General features: G+C 44.3%; 1 protein-coding gene across 2 annotated transcripts in view; it reads right to left on the reverse strand.

Annotated features, from left to right (window-relative positions):
• Positions 1-11,853: 11,853 nt before the first annotated feature.
• Positions 11,854-16,890, reverse strand: part of TANGO6 (transport and golgi organization 6 homolog) — a 106,181-nt gene continuing 101,144 nt past the window's right edge. For both annotated transcript variants that reach the window (XM_068260126.1, XM_068260125.1), the window contains exon 18: positions 11,854-12,162. In XM_068260126.1, the coding sequence (XP_068116227.1) occupies positions 11,986-12,162 (177 nt within the window). In that variant the 3' untranslated portion in view covers positions 11,854-11,985. The remainder of the gene's footprint in view (positions 12,163-16,890) is intronic.

Here is a 16,890-nt window from a genome sequence, read left to right on the forward strand (position 1 = left end):
ATATCCAAGGTGCATGACTTTACATTTATCAACATTACATTTCATCTGCCACGTGCCTGCCTATATGGCCAGGTTGTCAAGATCTTGTTGTAATAGGTCCCTATCCATCTTAGTGCTGATAATTTTGCATAATTTTGTATAATCTGCAAATTGCAAACATTACTCTGTATTCCGTCTACTAAATCATTAATAAATACATTGAAAAGAATTGGGCCAAGTATCTGTGATGCTGCACTGTGGTATCTGGTGAAATATATATAATATATATAATACACTATCAATATAAAATGCAGTGAAGAGCTCTTTAGTGGACAGACTTGGACTCCACAAGACCTGTCAAGGTGCCCTGTATTATCTGGCTAAATATCTACAATACACTTTCAGTCTATAATACGGTGCGGGGAGGTGGGGCCTAGACTTCTTCCATCCTTCACTGGGACCCCCCTCCTACGCTTCTCTGGCTCTGACACCCAGACCTACAGATCAGCTTGGTGACAGCGACAGGGCTTACATCTTTCCCCATCGGGTCACTCCAGCGCTTCTGCTACAGCCACTAGGTGTCACTGTCCTCTTTGCATGCCTCACGGTCTGAATTAAGATGTGAATTAGAATTGCAACATGCGTCAGACTGAGAAAGGCAGAGAGCAGAGGACAGTGACACCTAGTGGCTGAAGCAGGAAAGACATCAGTCCTGTTGCTGCCGATGTGCTGATCTGTAGGTCTGGGTGGCACAGCCAGGGGAGCATGGGAGGGTCCCGGTGAATGAAGGAAGAAGTCCGGGCCCCACCTCCCTGCTGGGCTTGGGGGTAAGAGAGGTTCTGAATGTAGAAAGAGGGCCCCATCAGGAGTAGTTATGTCCCTGCCTGTGTTGGTGGCTTGTGGAGAACATATAACAGCGCCACCTATTCAATTGGTTGCCGATAGTTAAGATATTGGTAGTAAAGTATTACCAATATTTTAATATCAACTTACCCAGTCCCCATTTACACATTAACCCCCCCCCCCCCCCCTTTGGCTTTGAAAGTAGTAGTAGCAGTAGCTAGTGATAGCCGATCGACTAGCATCAGGTGCTCAACACAACAGTTTATCGCTCTGTAACTGCAATTTACCATTGTGGGCTATTGCATGGCTGCCCTATTCATCTGCTCCAGTCTTGTAATATCCGGTGCCAAGACATTGCCAGCAGATCCTTTGTGCCCTATTCGGGGGGGGGGGGGTAGCTTCATGGGATGTTGCGCCAACAAAAAACGTCCCATGTTGCACCAAGAAAAAACTGGTAACTGTACCTAAGAGAATGGACTGCACGGAATAATGGGCCATTGACCACTTTACCACCAGGGACGTAGAAACACGTACCGCCCCTGGTGGTACCGCCGCTGTCCGCGCTCGTGCACGCCGCCGCCTGCTCGCCCGAAGATCAATGAACAGGAAAAACCATTCGTTTCCCGTTCATTGATCTCAGCCCCCCAGCAATGAACGGCTGCTTCTATGAGAAGCAGCGCGATCATTGTGATTTTCCCAGCCTCATTGTGCTTCCTGTAAGCGTACTTCCGGACGCTTACAGGTCGCATGAACAAAAAATTACTGTGGCCATCTTGTGGCCAAATAGTAAAACTACATCCAAAAACATTTTTCATAAATAAATACCTAGTTTTACATTATAAATTAACTCATTACCTCCCACACGCCCTAATTTTTTTTTTGTAATAAAAAGAAAAAAAAAATTACAATAAAAAAAAAAAATAGATAAATAGTTACCTTAGGGACTGAACTCTTTAAATATTTATATCAAGAGGGTATAACACAGTTACTTTATAAACTATGGGCTTGTAATTAGGGATGGACGCAAAACTGAAAAAATGCACCTTTATTTCCAAATAAAATATTGGCGCCATACATTGTGATAGGGACATAATTTTAACAGTGTAATAACCGGGATAAATGGGCAAATACAATACGTGGGTTTTAATTATGGAGGCATGTATTTTAAAACTAAAATGGCCGAAAACTGAGAAATAATGATTTTTTTCCTTTTTTTTTATTCTTCCTGTTAAAATGCATTTACAGTAAAGTAGCTGCGCTGCGTAATATGTTGGCGCTTTATAAATACAATAAATAAATAAGTAGCTCTTAGAAAAATGTAACACCCAAAGAGCGCCTAATTGGTGGCGGAAAAAACAAGATATAGATCAGTTCATTGTCAAAACTCAAATATACTATCTTACAATGTCCCTCTGAAGCAGGCGGCTTAGCATTACCTATCCCATTACTATACTACATAGCATCACAATTAGAACATATTTCCAATTGGTTTATTGACCTGTCTCCTTATGCACCAGAACTGCTAGGATTCAAAGCTACAAGCAGGACCCATAATCTACCCTTTGCTCTCCTGAAGAATACCCTGTACCACCATAATCCCCAAAATACCATCTTGGTCCAGGCGGCCAGAATCTGGTCAAAAGCAATTAAAATTCTCCCTACCAAAATTTGGGAAAACTATACCCCATTATGGGATAATCCCTCCCTATCAGAATTAACTACACTGCAAAACACTAAGCTCTGGGCAGACAAAGGGATAAACTACCTGGGGCAAATTATCAAGAGCTCACAGCTTGTCCCTCTTTCACTCTTAAAAGAAACATACTCGCTACCACATAAATCTGATTTTATATACACACAACTATCACACGCCCTAAAGGCTCAATTTCGCACTGGTCTTCCCCTGACAGGCACCTCCCTGATCCTGGAAAAATTTAAAGATGGGCCAGTCAAACACCAAATAGGTACTCTTTATTCACTTTTACTACAGCCCCAAACTCATAAACAAATGGAATCAGCTCGAAATAAATGGATCGCGTTAGACTTAGACATAGATGAGGAGGAATGGGAAGACTGTCTTTTAATATCCAAATCTATTTCATTATGTATAAGAGACAAATTAACTCAACTTTACATCATCCACCAAAGCTACCTTCTGCCATCCCAAGTAGTTAAATACTCCCCTAACTCCTCCCCAAACTGCCCCAAATGCAATAAAAATAACCCTTCATTCTTACATATGTTATGGGAGTGTCCCCCACTTGTAAGATTCTGGAAACAGGTAGAAGACTTCTTGCACGATCGAATGGGCTCCCCAATAACACTAGACATCAAAACATGTATTTTAAATATTACTAATGACGAAGTCAATAAATTTGATAAAATCTTCCTTCATGAAACCGTTTTCGCAGCTAAACAATGCATAGCTTTTAGGTGGATGTCAACCACTAGTCCTACTCCGTCAGAATGGAAAACAAGAATCAAAAACTCGTTACCTTATAAGCAACTGGTATATAAACACAGAAAATGTCCCAACAAATTCTCACAAATTTGGGTACGTTGGAATCAAAGCCCACATATCTAGAGTGTCCGTGGATATTTTGCTATATGAGTTGGATGCCTGGTGTTCTGTGCTTTTGTAAACCTTATTTAGGCCAACAACACTGGTTTAAAGTGACATACCATTCATGTATTGATCTGTACTAACTGGTATAGTTATTATAAGTACACTGACTGTGATGTGAGACCATGTTGCATTTCAGCATAATGTATATACTATGTACAAACTCTCAATACCCCTTGTAATCATTTTCCTCAATACACTGTGATACTATATTTGTAACCTGCTTTATACTTTCAATAAATGAACCTGTGTTTAACGGAAAAAAAAAAAATAGATCAGTTCATTGTGATAAGTAGAGATAAAGTTATAGACGAATGAATGGAAGGAGCACTGAAAGGTGAAAATTGCTCTGGTGGTCAAGTGGTTAAAGGCGGGACTCAGGGGTTACCCCAACCACGTGAGCTGGGGTTATCCCTGCACAGCCTATCCCTTCCCCACCCTCAGGGACCATGACAACAGCTTGAGAGGGTCAATGAGATGCCAATAACTCCACATTGCATGCAAATTAAATGCAAATTGTGCGGCGCTTGAGCCAATCAAATTTGCAGGAAGTGCATCTGATTGGCCTGTTTCCAAGTTGCCTGCCGTGTAGGTTTATTTCCAGCTCACTGACCCGCTCTACGCACTGTGTGCAACATACTTCCCTCATATCTGTCTTTCTCTGCTTCTTCTGATACGTGTAAACTGCAGGGGTGTGATTTACCATAATAACTACTCTAAATAGTCAGGGTGTGCATAATGCAGCTGAAAGGAGCCATGGCAGCGTATATTTAAAGGTGATTCCAAGTATAGCAAAATCTCAGCAGCAGAAACACACCCTTGTAATGTACATGTAGGTGAAGGGAGCCAGTCCTTATTCTGTATTTATATCCTACAATTAGACACAGTAAGGTGTCAGCAAGTACTCTTATTACTCAGTCCCAGATGATGCCCTGATTCTGGGCTCTTCAGAGCTTCTGGAGCCCCGCCCACCCCCAATAATCCAATCACACTGCTGGGTGATCATAATGGATTCTAGAGGGGCGGGGTCACCGAGGGTATTGCTCCCCCCCCCCCCCCCCCCCCATACACACAGTTCCAACAACTACCACAGTTGGTGGACCGTAACAGCAGGACTGAGAAACCATAACCAAGAATTGAACTTCATCCCAATCAGTAGCTGATTCCCCCTTTCCCATGAGAAATCTTTTTCTTTTCTCAAATGGATCATAAAGAGTGTCTGTATGGCTGATATTGTGGTGAAACCCCTCCCACAGTGTGATGTCAGAACCATGGTCCTGACAGTTTCCTGACAGTCTGTAAACCTCATTGCATTGTGGGAAATAGCTGTTTACAACTGCCAAAAAAGCAAGCAGCATCTCCTTCCAGTGACATCACCTGCCAGCAGCAAAAATGTCACCATGTGATGAATGTCAGAATATAAATCAGGGATTTAAAAGATTTTGCAATGGGCAAACACTGACTAAATCATTTATACAGAATTATTGTAAAAATGAAGCACTTTTTAATTACATTATTTTCACTGGAGTTCCTCTTTAAATGGAATGTGAGATGGGAAGGATATAGAGGCTGACGTTTACAGGATATCTTTTTAAACAAAGCAAATGCAGATCAGGTTCTCTGAAGTGTGACTAGATTTGCCGCATGTTTGTTTGTGGTGTGTGATTTAGACACTACTGACCAGAAGGAACAGCAGGATGTCAGGTGACTGGTATTGCTTAAAGTCCTTAGTGGTAATCCTGAGTCTGGCTCGGGATGGAAATCCGCAGCTCAGAGCGGTAATCCCGAGCCTGAGTGAGTTATGTGCAGGAGCTGCTGCTCTGCGGTATGTTTTTTTTTTTTCTCCGATTTTCAGGGTCTAAAAGCTTGTGAAAAAATTGCAGGGCTTTTAGAACCTAAATCTGGAAATAATCATAACAACTGGGACGTTCAAAGGAAATAAATATGGCAGCCTCCATATTCCTCCCACTTTTGGTTCCCTTTTTTTTGGGGGGGGGGGGGGAGGGGTTGGAAGAGGGTGCAGTATGGGGCAAATCATGCAATAAGAGGGTGCAGAGACTGATGTTTGGCGTTTACAATCTTCAAGGTGAAAGTTGCATCATCAGTCTGGGACAAATCGCCAGAATTTCACAGGAAATATTTTTTTTTTTTACAACAGTATGCAAATCTCCGATTCTTGGAAGAAGCATTTTCATGCTAAATGTTTTGTCATTTCCCTGCTGGCAGTTGTAGGATTACCCATCATTTCTCACTGAGTGAAGACGGGGGAATTTATAGGAGTGATTCACTGGGAATGTAAGGAGTGCTGGCTCACATAGATTCACCTCACCTGCTGCTGCTTCCTGTTCACCTCACGGCCATCTACTGCTCACAGCTCTCCTCCTCATCCCTTCATAATGTCATCTCTCTTAAGCAGCCCATACACTCAGCCGATTTTCTGGCCGACCGATCGATCCCGATCGATCGATCGATCAATCGATTGCAAATCGGTTGGCCAATCGACCGATCGACGGCCGATTTCGATCGATTTCGATGGATTTCCATCGAACTTGCAGGGTGGAAAATTTAGGTCGATCTGATGAGATTGCTTATCAGTTTGCATTGGCCTTAAGCAGCCCATACACTCAGCCGATTTTCTGGCCGACCGATCGATCCCGATCGATCGATCGATCAATCGATTGCAAATCGGTTGGCCAATCGACCGATCGACGGCCGATTTCGATCGATTTCGATGGATTTCCATCGAACTTGCAGGGTGGAAAATTTAGGTCGATCTGATGAGATTGCTTATCAGTTTGCATTGGCCTTAATGGAAATCTGATGGCAAAAAAATGCCATCAGATCGAATTTCAATAGATTTCAAACTGAAATCTATTGGAATTCTATCCTGGTAAAAAAATGTTCTAAAAACGCATCAGATAGATCATCAGATGCATTTCTTATCTATCTGCTGCCAATCTGACGAGTGTATGGGCACCTTTAATGGAAATCTGATGGCAAAAAAATGCCATCAGATCGAATTTCAATAGATTTCAAACTGAAATCTATTGGAATTCTATCCTGGTAAAAAATGTTCTAAAAACGCATCAGATAGATCATCAGATGCATTTCTTATCTATCTGCTGCCAATCTGACGAGTGTATGGGCACCTTTACTGCAGGGCAATCACTGGCAACACACATGTGCATTACTGATCAGAGCCTTTTTATAGGACAAAATGTATAAGTACAATTATTCTTCAATGTGCGAGTGGATAAAATGTGTTAAAACAGAGCTTTAATCAATAATACTTTATGCTTTATTGATTTTTAGCTCTAATTTATGGTACAAAGCAGCCACTCATTTCCCCTATAAAAAAACCGAACCCTGACTAGCTTGTAGTCCAGGTGTACTGAAGAGCTAATAATGATCTGCACAGGAATGATAAGGAGAACAGAGAGGGAGAATTTTAGGCTACTTGCACACCAAGACGTTGCGTTAGGTGCTACGTTAAGGTCGCATAACGTGCACCTAATGCAACGCATGGTGGTGCGGGAGAGGACGGTAGAGTGAGCCGCGTTAGGCGGCTCTATCCGTATAAGGTCTCCCAGAGTGGCGCTGATTGGCCGGCGGGACCATGTGATGCGGAGCGAGACACTCCGCATCACGTGGTCCCGCCGGCCAATCAGCGGCCGCCAGTGCAGTGAATATTAAGTAGCCATGTGGCGGCTACTGTAGCGGCATCTCCCCGCCTCCTCTCCGCCCCCCACTGCGCATGTGCAAACAGTCTAACGCGGCTATAGCCGCTCTAACGCCGTAGCATGCTGCACTTTCGGCAGAACGTGCAGCGTTACATGTAACGCAACGTGGGCTGTGTGAACAGCCCACTTGTGTTACATTGCTGTGCGTTGGGGGAGTGTTACAGGCGCGTAACGTCTTAGTGTGTAAGCAGCCTTAAAATAGGGAGGGGAGACAAAGCATGTCAGAAGCAGTGGGAACATTTTTAAGCACTTCTTAAAGAGACCCCGTAACAAAAATTGCATCCTGTTTTTTATCATCCTACAAGTTCCAAAAGCTATTCTAATGTGTTCTGGCTTACTGCAGCACGTTCTACTATGACAGTCTCTGTAATAAATCAATGTATCTTTCCCTTGTCAGACTTGTCGGCCTGTAGATATTTTTAATTCTTGATGTTCCTGGACAAGTCCTTAACCTCCCTAGCGTTCAATTTCCCCAGGATTTCTGTGCAAAAAGTGATACAATTTGTAAAACTTTTTTTTTTTCCTGTAACTTGCTAAAATGTGTCAAGCAAGTGTCTACTATACAGTGCAGGAGAGTATTGATGTGTATGCACGTTTATACTGTTCACAGCATGTTTTTATGGATGGATAGATCTGTCAGTACCGCTAGGGAGGTTAATAAACATTTATAATTTTACATCATAATTGAATGGATTGCATTGTGTTCACATATTGTCTCTAAGAGAAGGCATCTTTCCTATAGAATTGTTAGACTTGTCGGCCTGTGTCTGGAAGGCTGCCAAGTTCTTCAGTGTTGTGGTTCTGTGATGCATCTCCCCCCTCCAGGCCCCTCTATGCACACTGCCTGTGTGTTATTTAGATAAGAGAGAAGAGAGAAGCTGCTCTAATCAGCTGGATAAATCGTCCTCTGAGCTGGCTGGGCTTTCACATACTGAGGAATTACAAACAAGGGCAAAGCTGTTTGCAGGAAGAAAAGAGCAGCCTGAAACTTCAGTGCATGGGGGAAAGAAACACACAAATGATCTCTTGAGATTCAAAAGGAAGGGTGTATACAGCCTGCTTGTGTATGGATGTATTTTCTATGTGTGGACATACTGTACATCAACCTACTTCCTGTTTTGGTGGCCATTTTGTTTGTTTACAAACAAACTTTTAAAAACTGTTTTTAACACCTTTTAATGCGGCGAGGAGCGGCGAAATTGTGACAGAGGGTAATAGGAGATGTCCCCTAACGCACTGGTATGTTTACTTTTGAGCGATTTTAACAATACAGATTCTCTTTAAAGATGCGCTGCACACGCTACAGTTTCTTGGATGAGTTCAACATTAATAAAGGCACAAAGTAAAATCTTATACTGGAGGTAGTTAACATCATTATAGGCACAGAGTAAAAGCTTACACTGTACATACTGGAGGTAAAATGGACCAGCACATGCTGTATTTAGTTTACTATCAGTACAGGCATAGTTATAGCTTATACTATACATACTGGGGGTAGCAGAGAACAGCACACACTGCAGCTAATTTACTATCAGTATAAACAGTAAATGCTTATACTGTACTTGCTGGAGGTAAAAGAGATCAGCACACGCTGCAGCTAATTTACTATCAGTACATACACAGAGCAAAAGCTTATAATGCACATAGTAAAGGTAGAAGCAATCGGCACACAATTCAACCAGTTTACTATCAGCATAACCTCAGTGTAACAGCTTATACTGTACATACTGGAGGATCCGAGATCAGCACACACCGCAGCTAGTTTACAATCTGTACAGGCACACAGTGCTGCTGGATACATACAATTTTTGTATCAGATAGTCTGATTATTTGATCATTTCCAGCATGTCCGATCTGCTTCTGATTAAGAAAGGGATCGATTTTGTGCAGTACTGATTTCAAAATCAATTCCTTTCTCAAAGCAGATCAGACATGCTGGAAATCAAATGATCAATCTATTTGATTAGAAAATTGCATTGTGTGTATCCAGCATAACAGCTTATATACATACTGGAGGTACCAGAGATCAGCACACACTGCAGCTAGTTTACTATCAGCATAGTCAGAGTAACAGCTTAGTGTGTACATACTGGGCTAACAAAGTATACTGTATACTTGTTCAGCATTCCAAATTTAAAATATTGCAATTAGAAAGATAAGTACAGTAGCGCTATATGGTTGAACTTTAGGCAAAAGTCAAGGACCAAAAATCAACATTTCATAAATTTTGTACTCGCTAAAGAAAGATTAATAAATATTTTAAAAGGATCCTGAACACAACGTAAAAATGGAATCTGAACTTAGCTGGGGGCTTCCTCTACCCACCCCGTAGCCGCGATGTTACTCTGCGTCCTCTGGGTTCCCTCCGTTCTCCTGCTGGCGGCTCCGGTAGCGTGCAATTTCGCTAGGAGTCATGTGCACCTGGCTTGATCACCCGCCTGTTGCTGTGAACGTTCTGAGCACGTGCAGTTCTCGAAAGAATGAACCACGCTTGCACAGAACACTCACGGCGGATGTGCCACACATGTGCAGTTGCTCCCAGTGAAGTCGCATGCTACTGGAGGAGACCCAGAGGAGGACGGCGAGGAACATTGCGAGCTGCAGTGGGCTAGAGGAAGCCCCAGGTAAGTTCAGATTCCATTTTTATTTTGTGTTCAGGGTCCCTTTGAATACAACCAATGAAGACAAACAATTCTGTGTTTCCAGCATAAATACTCACACTGGGAGGAGTTGGGCTGCACTGTGAACCAATCAGGGTAGTGCTCTCAATTAAACCATGTCCATTTCAGGAAGAGAAGTATGATGGCCTAATATGCTGCATCTCCAAGCTATCCAATCAGCATGCTGCAGAGGTTCCTTGCCTGGGCTGTGATGGTTCCCTGCAGAGAGGATGAAATAGAGGCACAGAGCTGCTGTGCTTGGTATTAAAGGGAACCTAAACTGAGAAGGATATGGATTTTTCCTTTTCAAATAATACCAGTTGCCTGACTCTCCTGCTGATCCTGTGTCTCTAATACTTTTAGCCACAGCCCCTAAACAAGCATGCAGATCAGGTGCACTGACTGAAGTCAGACTGGATTACCTGCATGCTTGTTTCAGGTGTGTGATTCAGCCACTACTAAAGCGATCAGGGTAGCCAGGCAACTGGTATTGTTTAAAAGGAAACATCCATATCCCTCTGAGTTAAGGTTCCCTTTAAGCACAGCTGTCACTTTAACACGTTAGAAGTACAATTTGTCAGTGTAATGTGTTGAAGTAACTGCCGTGCTTTACAGGACATCTGAAGCAAGTGACATGGAGGCTGCCATATTTATTTCCTTTTAAGCAATACCAGTTGCCTGGCAGCCCTGCTGATCTCTCATGCATCAGTAGTATCCGAATCACACACCTGAAACAAATATACAGCAAATACAGTCAAACTTCATCTGATCTGCTGCCTGGTTGCTCAGGACCTATGGCTAAAAGTATTAGAGGCAGAGGATCAGTAGGACAGCCAGGTAACTTGCGATGTTTAAAAGAAAATAAATATGTCAGCCTCCATATCCATCTCACTTCAGGTGTCCTTTAAAGGACACCAGAGGCGAAAATAAACTAATAAAATTAACAATTGTATCCATCTTCCTTCTCCTAAACATGACTTTTTAAGATATTCCAGTTTTATTTTATGTTTAACCACTTGCCGACCGTACACTCATACCGTGCGGCGGCAAAGTGGTAGCTGGAGGACGCACATCTGCGTCGCCAGGTGCCTCCCTAATTAATCAGGAAAGGCGTTTCCTGTTAGATCACAGAGCGGGTCTCCGTGAATAGCCTGCGAGCTGCTGATCGCGGCTTGCAGACTAAATGTAAACCCAGGAGACGTTTGTCTCCTTTGATTACATTGAACGGCGCTGCTGCGCAGCAGCGCCGTAAGGCAGATCGGCGATCCCCGGCCAATCAGCGGCCGGGGATCGCTGCCATGTGACAGAGGACATCCTGTCACAGGCTGCACAGGACGGATAGCGTCCTGTGCAGCCCTGATCACCAGGGGGGACAGGTAGGAGAGGGAGGGGGGGAAATTTCGCCGCGGAGGGGGGCTTTGAGGTGCCCCCCCGCAACATGCCAGCCAGCAGGAGTGATCAGACCCCCCTGCACATCATCCCCAAAGGGGGGAAAAAAGGGGGGCGATCTGATCGCTCAGCATGCACCCTGATCTGTGCTGGGGGCTGCAGAGCCCACCCAGCACAGATCACAAAAAACTGTGCTGGTCCTTAAGGGGGGGTAAAGGCTGGGTCCTCAAGTGGTTAAATCTACTTTTTAAGTTTTAACTGTTTTATTGTTTTTGCTCAATGACACATTTATTGAAGTATGCCAAAGCTAAAATCTATGAACTATTGACCATTTTTATCTCTTTCCTGCTCTCAGAAGCAATTTTCTGCTAGTAAAGGGTTTTACAGTTGTGATTCCTTATCAGTGAGGATCACACTGTAGACTAACCCAGTCCTGACTCAGACAGGAACTGCCACTAACATACCTGATGTTTAACTCTTTCAGGCAGAGAAATAAAAAAGAAGCACAGCCAAGCTATGTGTGTGCTAGGCACTGTACATACACGTCTATCTCATGTCACCTCGGGTATCCTTTAATGTGTGTCTGTGACTGATATTAACAACAAAGGAAATAACATCATAAGAAAAATGATTTTATTGAATATGAAAATAAAGCAGAGAGCTCTGTATAACAGAAATATTTCCTGCAGTATAAGATGACAGCAGCAGCAGCAGCAGTCAGGTACATATCTGTGTTGAGGTTTCTCTTTGGTCAGGGCAGAACCACAATCTTCTTCTCCAGCTTCTGGGCTGGGAACAGTAAGGCCCTCATAATGGAATCCAGCTCCTCTAGGCCCATTTGGGCATGCAGAACCGACACAGAGTCTGACTCGCACTGCACCACATACTTCAGCAGGCGATACAGGTCCAGCAGCACATCGCGTAACACCTGGAGGAGAAGACAGGAGGAAAGAGTCACAGAGATGAGGGAAACTCGCTCTGTACATTTACGCTGATGATCTATGACCAGCTGTGCTTTACAGGAGACAAGACCCGCCCCAGCGGATCAGGGAAATAGAACATGTATGTAGGGGCTGCTGTTCTATGAAAAACTGTTATTTACATGAGACAAGACCCGCCCCAGAGGATCAGGGAAATACAACATGAACGTTTAAGCTGTTCTATGGTACACTGCTCTGACATCTGCTCTTTACAGGAGATAAGACCCCGCCCCAGAGGATCAGGGAAATAGAACATGTATGTAGGGGCCGCTGTTCTATGAAAAACTGCTCTCTGCAGGACACAAGACCCACCCCAGGGGAGCTGCCAAGGCTGGAAGCCCTTCTCTAGCAGAATTCGGGCTCCCAGATCCACTTCTTGCCTATCCTATGCTGTAATGTATGGTTCATTTTACTCTGGAAGAAATGCACTTCTTATCTGTATATGTTTACATATATTTAAAATTTTAAAATTTTTGCGGCAGTGGTCCTTTAACTAGGGTTCCTTGGAACTGAGTACTCTGCAGGGGCTGCTTGGCATTTCCCCCCTTCATGGTAGTTTGGAAGTTTGGAATAAGCACATTGATAAAAAGCACTAGAATAAGGAAACACCGTAATAGGGGGTAGTGAAATAAACAGCCACACCTACTTTTAAAGACCACGCCTCCTGCAAAATAAATGCAGGGGTTCCTCGAGAACCAAAAAATATTTGCAGAGGTTCCTTCAAGGTAAAAAGGTTGAGAAAGACTGGCACAGAACTGTAAGATTGTACAAGCAAGTATTTCGATGGGCGCCTTTAGACATCAGTATTCTGTCCATGAGAACATCTGGGGGCCGGTATAGCAGCTTCCTGTATCCCCAAAGTCACTATAGCCTATGACACAGTTAAATATCCCTGGAGATAAATGATTGGGCAGGTTTGTTCTGTTAAAGGTGACCACTGACAATCCAATTTCCAAGGAAAAAATCATTTGAGCGATCAGAAATTCTGATCGGATTGGTTGTAAATCTCCATTGACGGGCACTATCAATCACAAACAACTGTAAAAATAGTTGCCTGATTGGATTCTTGTCAAACCAAAATTTGTAATTTTTTTTGGTTGTGATAGATAGGAAACAAAGATTGGTTCGCTGATGGTGTAGTGAACGATTTTTCTTCCGATCAGAAGTATCGTATTGTTCAAATGATTTTTTTCCGCTAGAAATTGGATCATTAGTGGCCACCTTAAGGGACTTGTACTCCTGACCGTGCTCTGAACACATCAGATGGCATTTAAGCGAGGTACACACATCCAATTTTAATTGGCCAATCAATGGCCAATTTTAACACCTGTACGTAGTATGACAGCTTATCTACACAATCTGTTCATAGTATTCAAAATTTGTTGGCCCTCATATGACATGAAGGTGGTAATATTGGCCAATCAAAACTGCATGTGTGTACTAGGCCTTACCGTCTGAGATATGAGACCATCCAATGTACTCTCCCTCCCAGAAACTTTGCTCTGGTGGGTGGCGGTGCTCTGGTGTGTGGCGGTGCTCTGGTGTGTGGCGGTGCTCTGGTGTGTGGCGGTGCTCTGGTGTGTGGCGGCATCTCCCCCATATAGGCACACCGCTATTTATCTAGCAAAGTGTGTGAGACGGCCACAGCCTTTCCTTCAAAAATAGATTCCACTTATGAGCTAATAAGGCCTCCTAGGCTTCCTGTCATATCTCCTCCATCTGTAAAGTATTCCGTGTATCGTCATGGAAACCACGACGAGAGCGACGGTAAGCAACGCTGCTGCCATGACAACCGGTGAGGAACGCAAGCTGTACAATGACACTGATCACAAATGCCAGCACTCTTACCTTCTATACTAGTGAAGGATCATAACAACCCTATTACAGTATGTGAGCTGTAGGAGCGAGCAGCATTGCGCTGCAGACAGCCGGGTCTCTGGGGTCAGCAATGTCTGGGGACATCTATACAGGTAGACCCCGACTTACGAACGACCCACCAATACGAACGGCATGGATTCTGTGTTTCCATGGGAACAAGTCAACATTTTTTTTTCAAATTGGACTTGTAGTTTTCGAGAAAATCGATTTTATAAAATTCAAAGAAAAAATGGCTTTTAAACTTGTATAAGCAGGTACAGAGGGCAAAGGTGACACAGAGGGGGACACTGGAGGCACAGGGGGGCACAGAGGAGGTACAGGGGACAGAGATGGCACAATGTTCCGACTTAAGAACAGATTCAGCTTAAGAACAAACCTACAGTCCCTATCTCGTTCGTTAACCGGGGACTACCTGTACAAACACACACAACAGATTTCTGTCTGACACGCTCGGCTATGACTGCTATGCCAAGGAGGAGGCCAGTCTGAATACACAGCTGTAATCTGCACACATTTGCACCTTTTGTCCTGTACCGCGTCCTGTAGACACAGATTCAGCCTCGGACGGCCGCAGTACAACCCACAGCTACCCAGACCAATGCAGCTCCCCCAGCCCCGACCATCAGATCATGAGATGAGCTTATCGATTGCTCGCTGATCAATACAGAAAACTGCCGCTGAAGCAGAATCCTGACACTGAGCCAGATAAAGGCTGATAAGGGCAACCCAAAGACGTAGTGTGATTGTCTTACTGAGGACGAGGGGTCACATGAGAGCCGCCCCCTCCTGCATAAGTGTGGGCAAGGCATCGGCTGATAATACCTTCACCCCCCCCCACACACACACACACATTACATGGCGTATCTGCTGCTAATACCACCCCCTCCCACACACACACACTACACGGGGCATCTGCTGATAATACCTCCCCCCCCCCCCACACACACTACACAGAGCATCGGCTGATAATACCTTCACCCCCCCCCCACACACACATTACACGGCATATTTGCTGCTAATACCCCCCCCCCCACACACACACACACACACACACATTACACGGGGTATCTGCTGCTAATACCCCCCCCCCCAAACACACACATTACATGACGTATCTGCTGCTAATACCCCCCCCCCCCCCCACACACACACACACATTACATGACGTATCTGCTGCTAATACCCCCCCTCCACTCACACACACACTACACGGGGCATCTGCTGATAATACCCCCCCCCCCACACACACACATTACATGACGTATCTGCTGCTAATACCCCCCCACACACACTACACGGGGCTTCTGCTGCTAATACCCCCCCCCCCCACACACACACTACACGGGGCTTCTGCTGCTAATACCCCCCCCCCACACACACACTACACGGGGCTTCTGCTGCTAATACCCCCCCCCCCACACACTACACGGGGCATCTGCTGATATCCCCACAAATGCTCCATACATCAAACAGCATCAAATAACCCCCACCCCCCCTCTTCCCCCACAACAGGACTTCCTGCAATGCTTCTCCAACACTCTAACGGCTGCAGTCCTGCCTCCAGTCGCGTCTATCAGACGCGCATCGCCGCCTCTCCCCCGCCCCTCTCAGTGAAGGAAGACAGAGGGGCGGGGGAGAGGCGGAGATACGCGCTGCCAGACGCGCGTGGGGCAGGGCTGTGGCAGTTAGCCCTGCCCCAACCAGGAAGCGCTCCCCCGCATTACGGAGTGGGTTTGGGGGGACAGGGACCCCCGTTAAGCCGCGGGATAGCGGCGTTTTAGCAGGGGCACTCGTGCCCCTGCTATATATGAGGTCTGAAGCGAGATCTATTCTCGCTTCAGACTCTCTTTAGGGTTCGCTTTAAGACACTCCCCTACCACACCTCTAACCACGCCCCTCATCATTTAGATCACAAAGAATTTAGAAGCCAAACATGTCGTTTTATCATTCAAGCCACACTGGTCCCTTCTGTCATTAGTTTTTCTTCATTGTAACATTTAAAAATGAGAAACATATAAATTTAAAGGGAATCTGAAGTGAAAATAAACTTATGATATAATGATTTGTATGTTTAGTACAACTAAGAAATAAAACATTAGCAGCAGAGCTATGAGTCTAATATTGTTTCCAGTACAGGAAGAGTTAAGAAACTCCAGTTATCTTTGCAAAAGAGCTTCTCTGATCCAGGTCCCAGAGAGCTCTGTCTTCTGAAGCTTATTATCTCAAGTGTGTCACTGTATTTTGTTTTTTTCTGCAGAGGAAAGTTCAAAAGTTCAATAGCCTGCTCTGTGAAATCATTTAGAATGCTGAGTGTAGTGTGTAAACTGCAAATATTACAAAAAAAAAAACCTATATAACTGAAAATAAAAGTATGAGGATATTTTCTTTGCTAATAATGTACTATTAATTATCCGTATTATATATGCAAATCATTATATAATTTTTTTTTTTCGCTTCAGTGTCACTTTACAGAATGGGAATACAGTTTGGAGTTTTTCAGTAGAAAAATAGATATATTTACACAGATCTGTACATCAGTCCTGAAAGAGGGACAAATAAGGAGGAAAGAGGGACTGAGCTTGCAAAGAGGGACTGTCGATCCAAAAGAGGGACAGTTTGGAGCTATGGGGGTTGGAGAAGCAGTAAACAGTGACCTGGGCAGCGTGTAGGCAGCTGGAGACAGTGGTCTCTGTGGTAGGGAGGTTTAGGGGGGCAGTAAGCAGTGACCTGGGCAGAGAAGGCAGTGGGCTGGTCTTCACCTGCTGGAAGTAGCTGGGATCAGGCCAGTAGCTTAGTCT

Source organism: Hyperolius riggenbachi, chromosome 11 (assembly GCF_040937935.1).
Source record: "Hyperolius riggenbachi isolate aHypRig1 chromosome 11, aHypRig1.pri, whole genome shotgun sequence".
In the NCBI taxonomy this organism is placed as follows: Eukaryota; Metazoa; Chordata; class Amphibia; order Anura; family Hyperoliidae; genus Hyperolius; species Hyperolius riggenbachi.